Source organism: Dermacentor albipictus, chromosome 6, assembly GCF_038994185.2.
Source record: "Dermacentor albipictus isolate Rhodes 1998 colony chromosome 6, USDA_Dalb.pri_finalv2, whole genome shotgun sequence".
Lineage (NCBI taxonomy): Eukaryota > Metazoa > Arthropoda > Arachnida > Ixodida > Ixodidae > Dermacentor > Dermacentor albipictus.
Genome location: NC_091826.1, coordinates 33,331,614 through 33,351,510, shown reverse-complemented (window position 1 = coordinate 33,351,510; position 19,897 = coordinate 33,331,614). Strand labels below are relative to the sequence as shown.

At 45.6% G+C, this 19,897-nt stretch overlaps 2 protein-coding genes across 2 annotated transcripts; both read right to left on the bottom strand.

The window, feature by feature from the left end:
• Positions 1 to 8,040: 8,040 nt before the first annotated feature.
• On the bottom strand, positions 8,041 to 11,526 carry LOC139046826 (uncharacterized). Its single transcript, XM_070520738.1, has 2 exons — positions 10,948 to 11,526; positions 8,041 to 9,267 (listed from the first exon to the last, which is right to left on the bottom strand). Exons 1-2 carry the CDS (start codon positions 11,239 to 11,241, stop codon positions 8,161 to 8,163), a joined length of 1,401 nt encoding a protein of 466 aa, XP_070376839.1. The 5' UTR covers positions 11,242 to 11,526; the 3' UTR covers positions 8,041 to 8,160.
• A 3,470-nt stretch (positions 11,527 to 14,996) lies between these two features.
• Positions 14,997 to 19,457, bottom strand: LOC139046825 (uncharacterized). Its single transcript, XM_070520737.1, has 2 exons — positions 18,901 to 19,457; positions 14,997 to 16,156 (listed from the first exon to the last, which is right to left on the bottom strand). The coding sequence occupies exon 2, from the start codon at positions 15,971 to 15,973 to the stop codon at positions 15,053 to 15,055; it is 921 nt and encodes a 306-aa protein (XP_070376838.1). The 5' UTR covers positions 15,974 to 16,156; positions 18,901 to 19,457; the 3' UTR covers positions 14,997 to 15,052.
• Between the last annotated feature and the right edge of the window lie 440 nt (positions 19,458 to 19,897).

Below are 19,897 nucleotides of genomic sequence, written 5' to 3'. Positions count from 1 at the left end.
AGATCACACAATCGTCTGCGAACAAGCGAATGGATGACGTTATTTCGGATGGCAGGTCGTTAATATAGATCAGAAAAAGTAATGGTCCGAGTACGCTTCCTTGTGGGACACCAGATGTTACATCGCTGATACTGGAAATAAAGTTATCGACGACGGTGAATCGCTTACGGAATGACAAGAAATTTCTTATCCAAGATACTGTTAGGGAATCGATATTTAAGCATGACAGTTTAGCTATGAGACGCCAATGAGCAACACGATCGAAAGCCTTAGCGAAGTCTATGAAGATGGAATCTGTTTGCATGCCCTTATCCATGTTTAGGAAAATATCTGTAGTCAATTCGAAAAGTTGCGTTTCACATGATAGTCCTTTTCTAAATCCATGTTGATGTTTAAAGAAGAACTTGTTAGTTTCCAAGTGATTTGCTACGTTTGAAAAGATTATGTGTTCTAGTAACTTACCGGGAACGCTTGTTAGTGATATTGGGCGGTAATTGTTAACAGCGCTTTTATCGCCAGATTTAAAGAAAGGTATAACTTTAGCGACCTTCCAGTCATACGGAACTTCCCCTGTTGAGAGGGACTGTTGAAACAAGCAGGAAAGGACTGTGCTAGAGGAAACTACAGTATATTTTAAGATTTTTGAATTAATACCGTCCATGCCGGAAGAAGTTGACATCTTGAGGTTGTTGATCAGCTCAGCAACACCAGTGGTTGTTATGTTGATGGGGGCCATGTATGTACAATCAAGTTCGATGGGTGTTGGTATATTTGAATGGTCTTCCTCTGTAAATACGGACGTGAAGTAATTGTTAAAGATAGATGCTGAAAGCTCTCGTGCAATCGGTAAGCCATAGCTATCAAGTAGCTGTGAAATGTCGGAATCTTTAACGGGAGAGATCGTTTTCCAAAATTTTTTGGGGTTGTTTTGAAGTAGTGATTGCAGATCGCAAGAGAAATACTTTTGCTTGGCTTGACGCAGGGCATTACAGTAGGCTGCATCACAAGACTTGTGTTTGCTCCAAGACGCAGGTGTGTCAACACGTTTGGCCATCCTGTAAAGACGCTTCTTTTTATTCTTTAGAGTAAGAAGAGATTTAGTGAACCATGGTTTCGATGAGTTAACGCGAAATGAAACCTTTGGTATATGCGCATGTGCTAATTCCATTAACTTTTCTTTGTACAGGCACCAATTCTCGTTCACTGTCCGCTCAGAAAAAGTTGCTAAGAATGAGGACGTGAAGCTTTCCATACCATTGTTTATAGCGCTGACGTTTGCTCTTTTGTAATCAAATACTTGTTTAGTTTTCAGGTGACGTGACCGTGAAGGTGTATGAACTGTGAATTGTAACAACCGGTGGTCACTGAACCCATCCGTAAAAGTGATAGCGTTAACCCTCTCGGGCGCGGATGATAGAACAAGATCTAAAATATTATTGATACGAGTAGGCTGGTTTATTAATTGCACAAGTGAAAAATCAAGTGTTAGTTGAACGAACTCACAAGATGCACGTGATTGGCCTCGCAAGTTTTGCCAGTCAATGTCTGGAAAGTTAAAGTCACCAAGAAGAAAAATATCAGCTTTGTTATATTTGGATCGAATAGACGTAATGTTATCGTGTAATTCGGAAAGAAAATTGTAGGAGCTATCGGGTGGTCTGTAGCATACACCATAAATTGTATTCGATTGGGGAAATGTTACGCTGACCCACAGAATTTCGAGACTGGATGACATCGGCACAAGAAATGACGGGATGTGTTTTTTTATGGCGAGCAATACCCCACCACCTCTTCTGTCGTCCCTATCTCTGCGATAGATAGTGTAAACATTAGAATCGGGTAGAACTTCGCCATCCGTAATTTCAGAGCTGAGCCAAGTTTCCGTAAGTGCTAATACATCACATTCGCAGTCGTCTAAGTATGACGAAACTTCATTGCGTTTAGGAAGAATGCTACGAATGTTAGTTAATGATATAGATAGGTGCGAGGGCACGATAGGCTCGTGTAATGAATTGGGTTTTTTCGTAAAGACACGTGTTCCCAGCCTAGGTCTTTGCTATCTGGGTAGGGGGATAACAGCGGCGGACGCTGCATCGTATGTGTACACATTGTTGTCGATTCTTAGTTTATCGAGGGTTAGCTTAAATTGCGCGTTTTTGGTTTTTGCGAAGTCAATCAGTTTGCGCCGAGCGATACGGGTTTGCAAAGAAAAATCCTCACGAACAGCATAATCAGTGTTCTTGAACTTGTGGCCTTTTTCTATTACGCGCTGCTTATCCTTAAAAAAGGCGAACTTGACTATGACCGGTCTATTCTTCTCATCGTTGTATTGACCGAGGCGATGCGCGCGGTCTATTTGAGCTGGATCGATAGTGATACCAAGGTGTTGTTTACATATGTCAATGATTTTTGATTCTGATGATGACCATAATTCGCTTTTGTCATCTGCGATTCCAAAAAATAGCAAGTTGCAGCGGCGAAGTCTATTTTCTGTGTCTTCACAGCGCGATTGTATTGTTTTTAGCTGTGTGGAAATGCCTTTAGCTATATTCAGTGATTCGGGCGATGTGTCGTTTACCGAACTTTTCATTGAAACAATATCGACTTCTACAGCCCGGAGCCTAGTCGACAACTGCTTCAGCTCGACATCAACTGATGCCTGCCAATTCTTTAGTGCTCGCAGGTCATTACGGATCTCGTCCTGGCCGGATTCAATACGTTGCAAGGTTGCGAGAACGTTATCCAGCACATCCGGCCCGGGGTTTGATTCTATATCACCGGATAGAAGTAGGCGCAACCGACATATGCATAAACAAAACAAGTTTTTGCCACGCTTCAGTAACGACATTTGCTCACTGGGGCACGACACCGCAAAAAGACACCGGTTGCTACTTTTCAGACAAGAACAGCGGTTCAAGTAACCAACCTGAAACGTGAGCACGGGTGAGCACTCCATGTCCGAAGCGGTGTTGTGCCCCAGCGCGCCGGATGCGGATGGTCGTTTAAATACTGTGCAGCCTATGCTGTCTGTCGAAGCAGTTGGCTTTGAAGATCCTGGTTGCCAGCAGATGAACTGAGTTCCATCCAAGGCTGGCAGTTGCGTGCGATTCATGAAGCGGTCCGGTGGCTGTTTCCAGAAAAATGGGCCAGTTGCGCACAGGGCAGCAGGCAACGCCAGAAGAAGGGACACCTGAAACGTGAGCACGGGTGAGCACTCCATGTCCGAAGCGGTGTTGTGCCCCGGTGTTTACCTATAATTTCCAGATTTTCGACTTTTTTCACTCAACCAAACGTGTTTCTAAAACAATATTGTGACTGAGTAGGTAAAACTGATCATTGCTTCCAACATGCAGCAAAGTTTATGTGCGGTTCATAGGTAATGCATCCAGAGCATATCTGCATTTGCATGTACATAAATACGTGAATTAGGGTTGGAAGTGGGCACCAAGGTAAGAGCTAGTGCGTCTCAAGTGGAGACAAAACGCCTTTCCTATATATCCGACGCACGCGAATAAAAATAAATAAATCATTTTATAAATAAATATAAATAAATGAAAAGAACACAATCGTTCTGCTTCAGAGGAAGGAAGTTTTGGGAATGCCAAATCAGATGTAACGCTACTATTAGACTGTTTGTTATGTTTTGATGACAAAACAATTAATAATCGTCCCTTGAAAATAAACATTAGCCTAATACATCATTTAAGTTTGGTCCAATAACATAACTTTGCGGTTGTTTTGCTCCGTTATCTAAGGAATCTGATATAAAGATCAATATTTTTACAAAGAGAAACATTCGTCGCTCGTCAAATTATATTTCCAATAGTTTCGCAAGGAATAAATTTATTGCGTAAGGATAGAGTTTTGTTGGTACGATCATTACAGTGTTTGGAAGTACGTGACACAAATTATACCGAGGATAAGAAAAAGTCTTCCATAAGAGGGGAGGGCAGGGAAGCTTTCAGAAGTATCTCCTATTCTGATATCGTATCTACTGAAGTAGAGGCAGACGCCTCACAATGAGCCTCTACCCGGGAGAGGCTTAATGCTTGCGATACATACGGGATGTTTAATTGTATTGTTAACATGATCTTTACAAATCACTTATGACACGTTGCACAATTCCACTTTTTGAGTTGGTCTCAGAGGCAGACATAATTTGCATAAAAAATCGAACTAGTTATTTGACGTAGTACTGCGGAAACCCGCAACCCTCAGTTAGTAGAGTGGCTTCCCCGGAAAGGACGTGGTCCTGGGCTCGAGTCCCGGAGCAGGACGAATTTTTCTTCAACTGTGAGGCTTTTTCTTTCGAGGAACCCGTATGGTAACATGATTTTGGATTTTGGCCTTGGCAAAGGAACCCGTATGGGTTTCCTTTGTAGCAATTGCTACGAACGGGTGGATGTCTGATTTGCCCTTTATCAAACTAATTATACGCATAAATAAAGCTTAAACTTTTGTATTATTTACCTTTAGACTACTTCGTTCGCACCACATGTTCCATGAATTGGACGGCTATATTCAGTAGGAAAGAATTCTCAGTATGGGACATCAGTTTGGGATTCGCGTTCCTAAAGTTTGCAACAACATGCGATGGTGTTGCATTAACATTCCAGCCTGAATGCGTAAAAAAGCGCTTTTTGTTGTGGGTGTGTGTTTATCTTTGTTCAAATCCTGGCGTTTTACGTGCCGAAACCATGACATGATTGTGAGGCACGCCGTAGTGGGTGACTCAGGTTTATTTTGACCAACGGCGATTTTTTGAACGTGCACGTAAGTGTGCATGGTACACGAGTGTTTTCGCATTTCTCCCGCATTGAAATGCGGCCGCTGCGGCCGTGTTTGGTGCTTTGTTAAAGATAAATGAAGCGTAACAACAGCGCATTTTCACCGCAAGTTTGACGGGGCTTGTCTCAAACCTCGTGCTACTCGCAAAATTTCATCAGAAGCGGACGAGTCTTGTGATATCGCTGGCTTTAGTGCACGCGTTGCAGTATATCTGCTCAAGTTATTAGTTGAATACTGATTCAATTCAATTTTCATATTAGTGAAGTATGCGCATTGGTTTTGCGTTCAAGTAATGCATACATCTCCTAGTACTTCAGCGGAATAATTCGATTTGTGCCGACCTCCACAGGCGATTTAAAAAAAGTATTTCTGTCAACAATAAAATAAAACATGCAGTAGTATGATGCTATGTTCTTCCTCTACGGCATTGCCTTCTGTGGGTATTCGAAATACGAGCACGCGGGCCTCGAATTTCTGTTTAAAGAAAAAAAGAACTGCGGCGTCAGACGGGACGCCAGACGAAGTAGTGGACGCAACAGGTGGTGTCTGGATGACGTGGAACACGCCATCCAAATTTCCAAGCACTGAAGCAGCGCGATTACGCAATCATTCGTGTGTTCTGCTCCTCGCTTATAATTTCTGAAGGGTCGGGGGTTCAAACCCCGGGGGTCACCGGTGGGCGCGATTGGCTGTTGGTAGGCAGTGTGACGCTTCAGAAGCTGATCACGAGGACCCAACCATTCGAGGACGGCGGAATGGAAAGGCGAGGCACAGAAAACCGAGATTCAAGTGATTGCGGCAAACCTTAACGATGATAAGTGGTCCATATGGACTTTGGAAAAATGGACGAATGGACTTTTACACTCGGAGCGTTGAACAGAACTGGTCGCTTTTTAAAAATGACTTTATTCAATTGGTACGAAAATACATGCCCTTGCGAGTTGTCCGGTATAACCATCGAACAGCGTGGTTTAATGCATCCCTAAAACGTGTCTTGAACAGGAAGAAGCGGCTGTTTCGCCAAACTAAAAAAACGGACCACAACTGATAGCTGGCGTGTGTATCAGCAGGTTGCTTCACTGTTTAAAAACGCAGTCAAGGAAGCTAAACGCGTTTTCTGTTACAATACACTCCCATCTCTGCAGACTGAAAATACTAAAATTTTGGAAAGCTGACAATGGCTCCCAATGTAACACAATATCGTTAACTGAGTTAGATGGTGGTGTTGTTCCGCAAGAAGAATGTTCTTCTGCACTCAATGAAGTGTTTTCGAAATCATTTTTGCATAACGCGTTGCCCTGTGTTTCTCTACCTGAAGTTGTTAAGATCAATTTTCCTCAGATGGAGCCCTTGTTAATTGATTACGATGGTGTCGTGAACTAGATTCGTAAGTTACAGATTTCGTCATCGTCAGGAATAGACGATATTAATTCTAAGTTTTTGAAAAATACCGGCGTGTACTCATCCATAATTTTGTGCAACATCTTTTCGCAATCTATTCTGCCGTGCTGATTACCAAAGGATTTTAAAGTCGGTAAGGTGGTTCCATTATTTAGGTCTGGCGACATGAATTAACCTTTAAATTACAGGCCGATTTCTCTAACCACTGTGCCATGCAAAATTCTACAGCATATAATATACTCTAATCTCGTCAACTTCCTAGAAACAAATTCATTTTGTTCATCTCGTCAGCATGGGTTCCGCAAATTGTTTTCCTGTGATACTCAACTTATTTCATTTAAACATGAAATCGGTGCCGCGTTGGATAATAGATTTCACATTGACACCATCTTCATAGACTTTTCTAGAGATACACTCAACATTCACCGTAATATTATCTCGCGGATTGAACACTTCTTATCCAATACAACTCAATTTGTCTCAGCTAAGCATTTTGACCCTTCGATTTGTCCTGTCAGTTCCGGGATGCCGCAAGGTTCTGTTCTCGGACCCTTGCTTTTTCTCATTTATATTAATGATTTGCCTAACTGTGTAGCGTCCTTCATGAGGTTGTTTGCAGACGATTGTGTCATATACCGAGTAATATATATCATAAAATTCTGACACTGTAAAAGTAAAATCTGATCTAGACAAGGTAACTAACCGGTGCGACACATGTAAAATGCGACTTAACAGCCAAAAGTGCAAACTAACGAGGATATACCGCAATACTGCTTCGTCTAACCTACCCAACTATCCTTTGAAAAACTCTGTACTCGAAGAAGTCAGTTCCTATAAATACTTACGTGTCCACATAAGGTCTAATTTTTCCTGGCTAACATACATCAACCTCATCACTAGCAATGCTAACCGTACGCTTGGTTACCTCCGTCGCAATTTCTCTACGGCACCCGCTAACTTAGAGCTACTTCTATACAAAACACTAATACGTCCTAAGCTTGAATATGCCTCTTCTGTATGGGACCCTGGCTTGGATTACTTAACAAATGCAATAGACTCTATACAACATCGTAGCCCACGTTTCATTGTTACAAACTATTCTCGGACATCAAGCGCAACATCTATGAAGGCTACGTTAAACCTCCCTCTCCTCTCATCCCGTAGGAAGGTAGCACGGTTATCACTCCCGCAGAAAATTTAGTATTAGAATCCGGAATTAAAAAGTGAACTTTTGTCCGAACCTGCATACACATAATCGCGTACTGACCATCGCCATAAATTGAGCGTTTCACACTGTCGCACGAACCTATTTTTTTTATTCATTTATTCCAAAAATATCAATGAATGGTATGATCTGCCGGCCTCAATTTTTAACATAAACGATACATCTGCTTTTAGAACTACTATAGAAGAATACTTTTGTTAATCCGCACTTTCAATTTTTTAAAAATATAAATATACCCTGTTATCCGCACATGCTATGTATTTTGATCCACTCCCTCCTTTAACGGCTTCGGGCATTGAATTAAGGAATAATAAATAAATAAATAAATAATTGCGATGCGACGCATAAACATTGGTCGTGTATTTCGGACACGGGACAACGCGGTACTACAGCGTAGTATCAAACACGAACGTCGCATTGAAATCAATCGGTTTAACAGCCGCACGGCAATAATCGAGAGAAAAGTATCTACGTGAAGGCCATAAGGTCAGAAACCGCTCGAGGAACACAACGTTTCGCAACAAGAACTGTATTAGCACAAGAAATAAACAAAACGAATGGCCAGTAAAGTCAGAACAGAATAGGTTGACAGTTACTAGGGATAGCAAATTTCCAAAAACCAGATGTCGCAGAGATCACTTTATTTACTAGAAAGGAGATCGAAAATTCGTTAAGCTTCTGTGACACATTTTCTGAAGCGGCGAGGAGGATTCTCCGCTGCAGTGCACATTGTGCGATGACGAAGGTTAGGGTGGTGCTCTGATCCCACCGAACATTGCCTCGTTGAGCCAGATATGGAACTCCATCTTTCCGTCTCGGAGGTAGCCGTGATTTTTCAGTGAGGCAATGTCTATATGGAATTGGAGGTGGAAGTGGAGCAACGAGGGGTCATCGCGGTTGCAGCAACAACGCTCGGCAGCGGGAGTCAACCACCGTTCATTGGATGTCACTTTATCCAGCGCGCTCACTCTCCAGAAAGGCGGCCAACACTTAGAGTCCACCCGCATCCCGTTAAACTGGATCTTCAGAACGAGGTCACCTGCAGAATAGCCGTACTTCCAAACGGCAATGGTAAAGAACGTGTCCTGCATGTGCCGCACCGGAATCTCGGCAAACTTTTTTCTCTCTCCCTGCCACTGAATGATTTCCTCAAAGTTTTCTAGGATCAGCAGATATCTCACCCACCCATTTTCTTTTTTAATGCGCTCGGGTATCGACTGCGCACTGGTCAAATGCCGAACGTCACCGTCATAACGCTCACAATGAGCAATGACACTGCTGGAATCAGGCTCCGGGGAAGTTTTGCGCCAGTGTTCCAGGCGGGCTGAGTGTTCACACTTTCGACGTGTCTCATCTTCTTGTCCCGAGTGCAACGACAGCGACCTCGACGTGCTGGCTTCTTCCAATGGATTTCGCTGAGATGCGAGTTGATGGGACACGGTCGATGAAATCATGGCCGCGATTTGAGCCATCTCGCCCTTTAGGTTGTTCTCGCATGCTCCGACCTCGCGAGTGATCTCAGCGAAGCTGGCTTCCTGGTTTCTGACTTCTTCTTTAAGCTCATTCAACTGACTCTGAATCACTGGCAGCAGCTGGTCGTGGTTGAGGCATCCCAACATCGCCTTCACGGCTGCAAGGGTCAGTGCTGTATGCTCCGAGGACTCTGTGATCGCAGTAGAAACACCGGCACTGCACCCGGCCGCGTAGTGCGTTGGCAGGTCTCTGTGCTGGACTCCCTCGCCGCATCGCAAACATTCCACGGCGTGAAATGCGCACTCGTTCTCGTAGTGTTCCAGCATGCGGTCCATGGTTCCCGTGTACTCGCAGCCGTGTTCTTCGTTCCAGCAGTACACCTTAATGGAAATTAAAATATATAAAAAACGCACGTTAAAAATTTTCGCCGATAAACTATTTTTACTAAAGGCGCCTTCTATACCTGTCCCTAACATTTAGAACACATCTTTACATGAATTACGGTGTGAACCAGCGTTATGGCCAGATTCTTTGGGGAAGCAAATGTGCTCAAAATCAACAAGCAGTATCTGTCGCTGTCTAAACATTGAAGATCCATCAAACACGAGTATTATGTCAAAGTGAATCGCTTAATTATACTTCTAAATACCAAGACAGCTACTCCCACAGAATATGAGCCTTGGTAAGCGAGAATCGAGGAAAAATACGCCCACTGTTGAACTATTCTTCCAGCTCCATACTCATCTACGAGGACAGCAGCATTCTTGTGCAGTGGAGACCGCCATCTCCTTTTCGCTTGCTCCTCAAATGGATGCTGTCACCCACTACGGGCAAAGATAGCGCTTAGAGGCCGGTTGCCAGGGGGGGGGGGGGGGGGTGTAGTTGAGGTTGAGGAATAATGCCTAAAAGGAAAATTTTCCAGAAAGGGTAGTTTTTCAGAAGCAACACTATCTTTTAGAAGAACTAGTAAATTTATTTCGTAGTGGACCCAACCTCGTTTTTTGACGTTTGAGTGCAAATTTCAAGCGAAAGAATAATGATGTTTGCATACAATGTGATTAATTATCACTGAATTATCACTGAAATGAATATATATTATCAATTTCACTTTGAATTAAGCGGAGAAACGACAACCCAAAAACGTCAGAGTGACGTTGCACATTTCAATGTATTTTATTTGTTATTTCTCTGTTATCTGTGACACTAAGAATTAAGTGAATACCGAGTTCCAACAGAATATTTCACATCAGCCTAGAGTCAGTTTGTGACGATGAGCGAAACGAGAACAAGGTGAAAGCAGAAGCCAACGTTATAGGTGGGAACGGGAAAGAAAATACAAACGATGATACCTTATCCATAGGTTCAATACATTGCAACCAACAGGCATAAACGTTTCAAAGGGAGCTTTAGAATACATCCGGTATGCTAAATTTGAAGCTATAAGCAACAACACTTAGTTTGGTTTCATAGCGTGTTTTTTTTTTTACATTTTCCTTCCTTTATTTTTTTGCCAGATGGCGTGTCAGACGCCGTTGACACGTCGGCTAACACGCGGGCGTCGACACCTGATTGGCTGACGGCCGGACCCCTGGCCTTGTGCAGATACTCCTTTATTCTGAATTCCACACGCTAACACAGCTTCGCTGGTTGCCACACCCGCCCGCCTTACGCCCTCTCCTCCTTGTTTGAACCCCGTCTACATATACGGTGGCGGGAAAAGCATAGGTGGCCTTGAAGAAGACGAGTCCACTTGTCGAAACGTTGGCTCCTGCTTTCTCCTTGTTCTCGTTTTGATCGTCTTGAATTTCCATCTTTCGCCTTCCCCGTGTTTTCCCTACAGTCAATTTGTATTGCTCTGTTCTGTTAGTTTTAATAGACGCTAAAGAGTAACATTTGGTGAGGCTGAATTTGCGTATTACTGTTCGGCAATGGTAAAAGGGGCACTCTAATCGTTAGGCGTGCACGTATGCCGCAGCGGAATTATGGGAATACTAATGCATAATTGCCTCCCCCCCAAAACAAAAGAAAGAAGTGACGGAAATTGTTTCTGTCCTCCTCACCTTCACGGTGTTTGCTGTTCTGGTAGGGAATTCGCAACCCCCGCACTCCGCTTCTTCGAATGCATCTCGATCCAACGGACACCGCCCAACGCTCCCTTCGAGACTGGCTGCGTGACAAGATTGGCACAAAGCGTGCGAGCACGGCAACAGCACCATCCGCTTCGGTATCATGCGGCAGAGGCCGCAGACACGTGAACTGGGAACCTCGTCGACGAACCGCGTCGGTCGCCAGTTGACGCCGGCGACGACGTGGTCGCGAAAACGGTGCACTCGTCCCTGTCCGTGATCCGGCATGGCGGCGTCTTCCGGCGCGAATCCTACGCTCACACAAGAGCGTGGTGGCTTGTTTTACCGAGCTTATCGCTACTCAGTGGTGTCAGACACTTTGCCTAGATCAGCGTCAACGAGAGACAGAATGAGCCCTGCACGCGCTATCGCGTAGAATGGCGAACTCTTATGGCGCTTTTCGCCTCCGCAACGCGGCGAGGAACAATAGCGTCGTTACCGTCGGCGACAGCCGTTCCATACATCTAACGCCGATTCCGCAGCAGCGGATGCATAACGGCACGTTGCAAGTGCTAGGTGGTGCCCTGTCTAACGGACCCCTTGCGCCATCTGACGAATAGCTGCTCAAATGCGGTAGGATTACAGGTGGCGTCAGCAGCCTGCGCTGTGTAAGGTCCCTCTATAATTTTCAAGGTAGCGCCATCTGCCGCGCGCGCCACCTAGGAAGTTCCTGTAGCAGACGGCGCCCACGCTAAGCCGCGGCGCCGCGGCATTCGGGAGGTGAAAAAATATCTGCATACGCGCGGAAATAAAACCTACTGGTGCCTGACTCTGGCGAAAAACGAAAGAAGGACCCGAACTGCTAAATTTAGTCTTTTAATTTCAAATGAGCGCTCCAAGAAAATAGCTCAAGAGAGCGTAATGAGGGCTGGATCGCCTCGATTCCGCGTGTTTACATTTCGTTCGTTTGCGCTCAATCACGGCGCGAGCCTTGGCGATTGCTTGCGCTTAATCCCGTATGCTCAGTGAAATCTTTTGCATGTAAGTGTGCTGCGTACACATAGCGTTTGCACTGAACGAAGAAGTCGTGTAAAAATGAAGGCTGACAGTCGCTTGGACCGAAAAACTTTCGACATAACGTCGCTCAAACGTGCGACTATCAAAGCGCGCGACCCTCACGGCAACTAAACAACATCCTGTGTGTGTGTGGAAACGAGTGCGCCAACAGTCTTCTTGCCACTGAGTGTGTCTGTCGTGTAGCGATTTCACGACGACTGCTGTGTCTTGTGGTTCAATGCTACGAGCCAGTGCAACTGTCGTGACATGATGAAGAGGCGGTATGGATCGTGCCAGCGTGTCTCCTCGATCGTGTTGGGGCTGCCAGCGCGATCTGATCTCGCGGCACACCAATATCAAGCGTAGTGTGTGCGCGTGTGTGAATGCGTTTGACTGTTCTCGTGAACCGTGCGACGTCGCCGCGTAAACTCGAATCATGACGCGCGTTGTTGTCTTGATCCCTTTTCGCCTCCGTGCACCGCTAAAGCCCCGTAAGAATTAGAGATCCCTCATGCGAAACGGACGCGGATTGGCCCAGCTATTACGGCACTGTGTTTCGCTGGCAATCCGTGTATCGCTTGTGGCGTTTTTCTTATGTTCATTTGCAGTTGTGTGTTTTTCATCAGTAAAATGGCATTGCCGATTACTGAAACATCTTCGAGTGTAAGGGAAACTTGGAACAAGCTCGCAGGCTGTATGTTATGTACTTTGGTATACTGTATTGCGCGTTATTATTTGACGGCCAGTAGCTGTGGCTATGCAGTATTCGTTTTTAAAAATAGTATAATGCAGGCACTTAGCAATATATTTATTCACATATGCAATGCACAAGATACGATTAGGATATTGGAAATTACTTTTTGGACATGTTGTAAAGCGCAGTTAACAACGCGCGCACAAACACAGGAAAGTGTAAAAGTAGAATTCGCTGCTAAATTTTATTTTTTTATCGCACGTAACGCAATGCGGATATTTGTCAGCGAGTTAATGCGTTTCTGCCCCACTATTTACTTGCATGCTAGGTCATACTGCACTTGCTAAGTCAACGGGCTCGTAATGCACTAAAATCAGTAATCTCCACAAACTTCCGCCGTCAACATTCATGCGCGCGAATGAAATAATACTGCAGCTCTGCACACACAGGTATATACTTTCTCTCGCACCTTCATATCGCTCTACGTTACCTTCGTCGCATAGTCGTGCAGTTATATACCGATGGTTCAGTCTTTCCGTCCATTTCTATGCAACCAGAATTACCTTCTGGTTAGGTTTTGTTTGCTGCGCGGAATGAAAAAAATAACTTCTTGTCGTCCTCCGTCTGATCTCGGCACCCAACCGCACAGCAACAAGGCATTTCGGACCACTCGGAACGAAATTATCGCAGCGATGTGCATAGCACAACAGGCTAAACGCGCGCACTTCGCCCGGCGCGCAGGAACTTTCATGGCGGCAAAGGGGCGGAGCAAGGTCACATGTCACCGATCAGCCTATCGCGGGCGTTGTCGGCTGGATCAAAGCCTGGCGGTACTTTTAAATGATTGAGGGACTTTAGCGCTGTGTGTTTGTCACTCTGCCAAACGGTATAGTGATGGCGCGAAACAGCGTGCTGAAATTCATTTTAGCCGGGTTTCGGGAATTACATGATCTTGACAGGTTTTTTCGTGGAAAGAATTTGGAGGAAGGATGTCGTCTATTTGAAGCGGGGCACGTGATTGAACTGCTGAACTCGCACGGATCGGAAGTGACTGCTAGGTGCATTCCGCAAACGAAAAGCACCGCACAAGCGAGATGCGTGAAGCTCAGCGCAAGTTAGTTACTTGGTTATATACGATGTGGACCCAAGAAATTATAGGCGACATTGATTCTTGCAGATCGATGACTGCAGACAAATCTTAGCGGGGAGCTGCGATTGACGTGCAGGCATCGCAGGGAAGTGCAAGCACGCCGCGGTAGTTGCCCTGTACATACAGGACGGCAAATGCGACTCCAATACATCTCATCTAAGAAAGTAGGGCGTACCAACGACTCGAAAGACCTACCCGAGGTATTCTGACGTTGCTCTCCCCAAACACACACAAAAAAGTGAGGAACTTACCAGTTTTGTTAAACTACGCTGAGAAAATATTTTCGCCCAAATCTCTGGAAATTCGAGACTTGTTGTTGCGTTGCAATTTTTCGGTGCATGCAAAGGAGGTCCCAATAAAACCACGTTGTCAAATATTTTGGTGATCTCAACGTCCCCTGCGCCGATATGCTGGGCGTAGGAGGGTGTACGCCAGCTGAGGCAGGTGCTTACTCCGTGGCTAGGTGCAACCCCTCCTCCTAGCTCTCAGCAAGCCCTGGCGCTGTTTGAATGGGAGAGGATTGGGAAAGATTTCCACAGCCTTATTTCGGTACAGTGTGGAAACAAACTACTTTGTTTGCTGCATATGCTGGTAAGCACTATAGGTGTCCCGTTGCTGCCATCGTTGGTGTAAAAGCAAGGAATTCAGCGTTAACGAATTTGGCCTAACGCCGGAACATAAAACAGTCTGGCGTCGGACAAGCGCGATCCAGCGTTGACGCCGTTCTATTTCATACGATCGGTTCGGGAATCTCCTGTAAAACTGTTCTTTGCGATGTATTAACATTGGCCGTGTATTTCAGACAAAGGACAAAGCTTGGTACTAAAGCGTAAAGTCAAATACGAGCGTGGCCTTGAAATCAATCGCTTTAACAGCTGCATGAGAATAGTCGAGAGAAAAGTATCGAGGTGGCCGCCATAAGTTCAGAAACCAATCGAGGAGCACGCACATGAGGAGCACAATATTTAGGAATAAAAACTGTGTTAGCACAAGTGATAAACAAAATGAACAGCCAGTACAATCAGAAAACAATTGGTTGACAGTTACAAAGGATAGCAAATTAAAAAAAAAATTGGATTTCGCAGAGCTGACTTTATTTAGCAGAAAGGAGATTAAAAAATCGTTAAGGTAATGTGACACAATTCGAGAAGTGGCAAGGAGGATTCTCCGGTGCAGTACACATTCTGCGATAACGAATGTTAGGGTGCTCCTTTGACACCATTGTCCTCTTCGGTTTTGTTGAGGAAGATTTCGAACTCTATCTTTCCGTCTCGGAGGTAGCCGTCATTTTTTAGCGAGGCAGTGTCTATACAAAATTGGAGGTGGAAGTGTACCAATGAGGGATCATCGTGCTTGCAGTTACAACGCTTCGCACGGGAAGCCAACGAGCGTTCGTTCAATGTTACTTTATCCACCGCTTGCACGTGCCAGAAGGGCGGCCAACACATAGAGTCCATCAGCATCCCGTTAAACTCGATCTCCACAGCCAATTCAGATGGAGAACCATTGTAAAACCAGACGGCCATCGTAAAGTACGTGTCCCTCATGTGCCACACCGCAACTTCGGCAAGCTTTTTATTCCCTCGCTGCAACTGAATGATTTCCTCGCAGTTTTCTAGGGCCACCAGGTAAGTCGGCCACGAAATTTCTTGAATCCGCGCGGTTGTCGACAGCGCACTGGTCAAATGCCGAATGCCACCGTACAAAGCCTCACAATGAGCAATGACCGGGCTAAAATCTGGCTTCGGGGAAGTTTTCCGCGAGTGCTGCAGGTGGACTAAGTGTTCCAACTTTCTTAGTATCAGATCCTGTTCCGAGCGCAACGACAGCGACCTCGACATGCTGACCTCCTCCAATGTACTTTGCTGAGAGGTCAGCTGGTGGGACACGGTGGATGAAATCGTGGCGGCAGTTTGTTCCATCTCGGCCTTTAAGTTGTGCTCGCATGCTCCTAGCTCGCGAGTAATCTCGGTAAACCTGGCTTCGTCGTTTCTGACTTGTTCCGTAACCTCATTCAACTGACTCTGAATCACTGGCAGCAGCTGGTCGTGGTTGAGACATCCCAACATCGCCTTCACGTCTGCAAGGGTCAGTGCTGTATGATCCGAGGACTCTGTCATCGCTGAACAAACACCGGCCCTGCATCCGTTCACGAAGTGACTTGGCAGCTCTGTGTGCTGGACTCCCTCGCCGCATCGCCAACATTCCGTTGTGTGAAATGTTCATTCGTTCTCGTAGTGCCCCAGCATGCGGTCCATGGTGCCCGTGTACTCGCAGCCGTGAGCTTCGTTCCAGCAGTACACCTTAAGAGGAAGTAAAACAAATAAGTCACACAGATTACAGTTTTTTACCGACAAAATATTTTTACTTAGGGCGCGTTTCATCGTTGTCCCGAACTTTTAGCATGTACGTTTACATGAATTTCTGTGAGGACCAGCGTGTACGCGAGATCCTTTGGGGCAAGCAAATATGCTCCAAATGAACCAGCAGTATCTGTCGCTCTCTGAACAATAAAGATGCATCAAACACGAATATTAGGTCAAAGTGAATCACTTAATTATGCTTCTAAATAGGAAGACAGCTACTCTCAGACACGAGTCAGCCTTGGTAAGCGAGAATCGAGGAAAAATACGCCCATTCTTCAACTATTTTTCCAACTCCGATCTCATCTATGGGGACAGCAGCATTCTTGTGCAGTGGAGACCGCCATCTCCTTTTCGCTTGCTCGCTTGCTACTCAAATAAATGCGGTCACCCACTACGGGCCAAGATATATAGCTGCTATAAGGTGGTTGCGGGAGAAGGGTGGTAGTTGCGGTTGAGAAACAATGTCTTAAAGTAAAAATTTGCGCAAATGGTAGTTTTTCGGTAGCAACACCATATTTTAGAAGAATAACTAGTGAACGTATTTTGTAGTGTACCCAGCTTCATTTATGATGTCTCAGTGGAAATTTCAAGGCAAACAAGAATAATGTTTGAGGAGGAAGTGATTAATTATCGCTGAATTATCACTGAATGGTCATTGAAGTGATTTTTTATCACTAGTTTCCGTTTGAGTTTAGCGCGGAAACGGCAACCCCGAAACGCCAGTGTGATGTCGCACATTTCGAAGTATTGCAGGGTGTCTACCAAGCGTGAAAACCGTGAATGCTGAGGGATTTTGAATTGTTTGGAAATACTCTGATAAAACTAAGGGAATTTGTGCTTCTATCAGGGAAAATGAGCTGTAACTTTATTGAAAGGGAACGAAAGTCGCGGTAATGCTGGCTCGAGTAACGGAGAGGAATAACAACGAATCGTCTTCGACGCTGTGTCAACTGAACGGAGTTGCGGCGTACAGTAATCGGCCGACTTTCCCGACGCCCGATAATTCGGACGTCTAAGTCAGTGTATAAGAGCGTCCGCACTTTCGGACGGAAAAGCTCTTCGTCGTTTGATTTTCTGGACTTTTTGCCGTTACCGCAGATCCATAACGGCCTTCCTCAAAGGCACTACCACCGCCAGCTTGATTATATCGCCGCCTCGAACTGGCGCTCGCACGCAGAACCGTTGGCAGCCGTAGGCCTAGCTGCTAGGATGTTCGCTATTACGCATGTTGCCGTTTTGCGCCGTGTTTTTCATTGAACGAATTCGCCGCCGTCAATAATGACACCGACTCCGCCTTTGTGATCCCCTCGATTGGCTTGTAAGCTTGTAAAGCACGGCGCGTTGCATCATGCCGGTTTTCGAAAGTCAGCTTCGCCTCAGTACAGAACCGTTAAGCGGCGAAGCATAACCAGCGTAGGAAGGGGCAACTGCCACGGGGCACATTATGTGTGTATTCCTTAAACATACACGCGTGCACCCGCCATCTCCTGCCAGAGAACATATGCCTAACAACTGTACTGAAAAGCCTTCAGAGCTTTCTCGAACGTGCCTGCGGCGATTTCAGACCTTAAAGGCAGTAATAGACTTTGCATTCATTTTTTTTTTTCAATTGGCTGATTTTTCGGACGTTCTCAAGGCACATAGAGAGGGCGAAAAATCGGATGTTGACTGTACAACTGACCAAGAGGATGCTTCAAATTGTCCGTGGGGTGAACGCGCGGCGGAAGGAAGCCGAAAAAGGAAAGGACCTACGCACTGAGGAATGAACGCGAAAGGAAGCGTGCCGCCGCTGCTTTGAAGTAGCTTAAGTTTAAATAACAAAGTCTCGGCTGACGCCGAAATGCAGGTGTCCCTCATCTGAACCAACATAAACCCTTTGAAGCTGTGAAATTGAGCAGTTGAGGTTGACTTACCAGCTGTTGAGAGAGAATCTCACTTGTGACAGAGTTTGGGCCTCGTACCAATGAGCTTGCTATCAGTTGATAGAAATAGCTCATGTTCGAAAATATTTCGTTCTGCATGCGTCCTTTGTATTCGTATTTGAGCATGTTCGACTGGATCTGCGATTGGTCTCACCATATTTTTTTCGAAGACGTTTTATTCGCTGTGTATTTTACTAACCCTTCCCTTTTGTCCTTTTTGAATAAAATAAGCTGTGCTCCTTACAATTCACACTGCATTATGTCGTTTTTTTTTTCACGTGCTTACTAGAGAGTGACAGCATCGGGTGACATGGTCTCAGCCAGTCTTGACATAAAACGAAGCTTTCTGTCACTCAGGGAATTTTGCAATGTAACTTAGGGAAAACCTGGAAAGCTCATAGAATTTGGAAATGTAAACTTGGTAGACACCCTGGTATTGCCTTTTTTTTGTATTTCTCTCTTATGTGTGACACTAAGAAATAAGTAGATACCGAGTTCCAACAGAATATCTCACACGAGCCTACAGTGAGTTTGTGTTGTCCTATTGTGTTAGTTGGGATAGACGCTAAAATGTACCATTTAGTGAGGGCGAATTTGTGTATTGCTGTGTAGCGATAGTAATAGGGGCACTCTAATCGTTAGGCGTGCAGATATGCCGTAGCGGAATTATGCGAATACTAATGCATAATTGCCTACCACCCCCCCCCCCCAAAAAAAAGAAGAAATGAAAGTGATAGAAATGGTTTCTTTGCTCCTTACCTTCACGGTGTTCGCTGTTCTGCTAGGGAATTCTCAACCCACGCATTCCGCTTTCTCGAATTGCACTTGATCCAATGGACACTGCTGAAAGCCTCCTTCGAGGCTGGCTGCGTGGCAAGATTGGCACAGAGCATGACCGCACGGCAACACCACCATCCGTTTCGGGATCATGCGGCAGAGGCTGCACACACGTGAACTGGGAACCTCGTCGACGAACCGCGTCGGTCGCCAGTTGACGCCGACGACGACGTGGTCGCGAAAACGGTGCACCCGTCCCGGTCCGTGATCCGGCATGGCGTCGTCTTCGGGCACGAATCCTACGCTCACACAAGAGCGCGTTGGCTTTTTATACCGAGCTTATAACGCGGCGGGTGCTTCGTTATCGTCGGCGACAGCCGTTCCATACATATACCGCCGATTTCACATCCGCTGGTGCATATGCACTGAGCTTGTTCCGTTGTCACATACACTAACGCGTGGCGAAATATGGCGAAACGGCCCTCCTTGCCTTCTGGCGTCGCAACCCTGTCGTCGAGACCGACTGCTGCGCGCATGCGCGTTCCTCCGTGATGGCAAGGCGTGCATCTTTCCGCGCTCTCTCCTTGCGCGCCGGCGATAACGGGGTACATGTGCCCCTCCTGCGATTGGCCTTGTGGCGGCTCGGAACGGGGCGACTTCGATGACGCAACGGAAATGAAGGGTGCGGTCGAATAATTTTGTTCGATACGCGTTCTGTTCGGTTGCTGCAACGTCACAAAGTGGCAGTATGCAAAATTTATGAGAACGGGGCGGATAAAGCCGCCAATCGGGAAGCGGTGAACTCCCCGGATGTTTACTTCCCTCGTCTGCCGTCTGCTTCCACACAGTATACTATAAAAAATGAAATGTTTGTTTTCTTCCAATGAATGAAATCTTTAACTAAAAGATGTATTTTTTTCTTTTCAAGCTTAAATACGTTTTCAAGTAGTAGTATTCACACGTTTTACAATTGATAACG

What these genes read in the sequence shown, in the direction of transcription:
- LOC139046825 (XM_070520737.1), bottom strand. Translation starts at nt 15,973, where the DNA reads ATGACAGAGTCCTCGGATCATACAGCACTGACCCTTGCAGACGTGAAG.
- LOC139046826 (XM_070520738.1), bottom strand. Translation starts at nt 11,241, where the DNA reads ATGCCGGATCACGGACAGGGACGAGTGCACCGTTTTCGCGACCACGTC. An exon ending in GAACAGCAAACACCGTGAAG is followed by an intron (nt 9,268 to 10,947) that starts GTGAGGAGGACA and finishes ATTTCCATTAAG; the next exon opens with GTGTACTGCTGGAACGAAGA.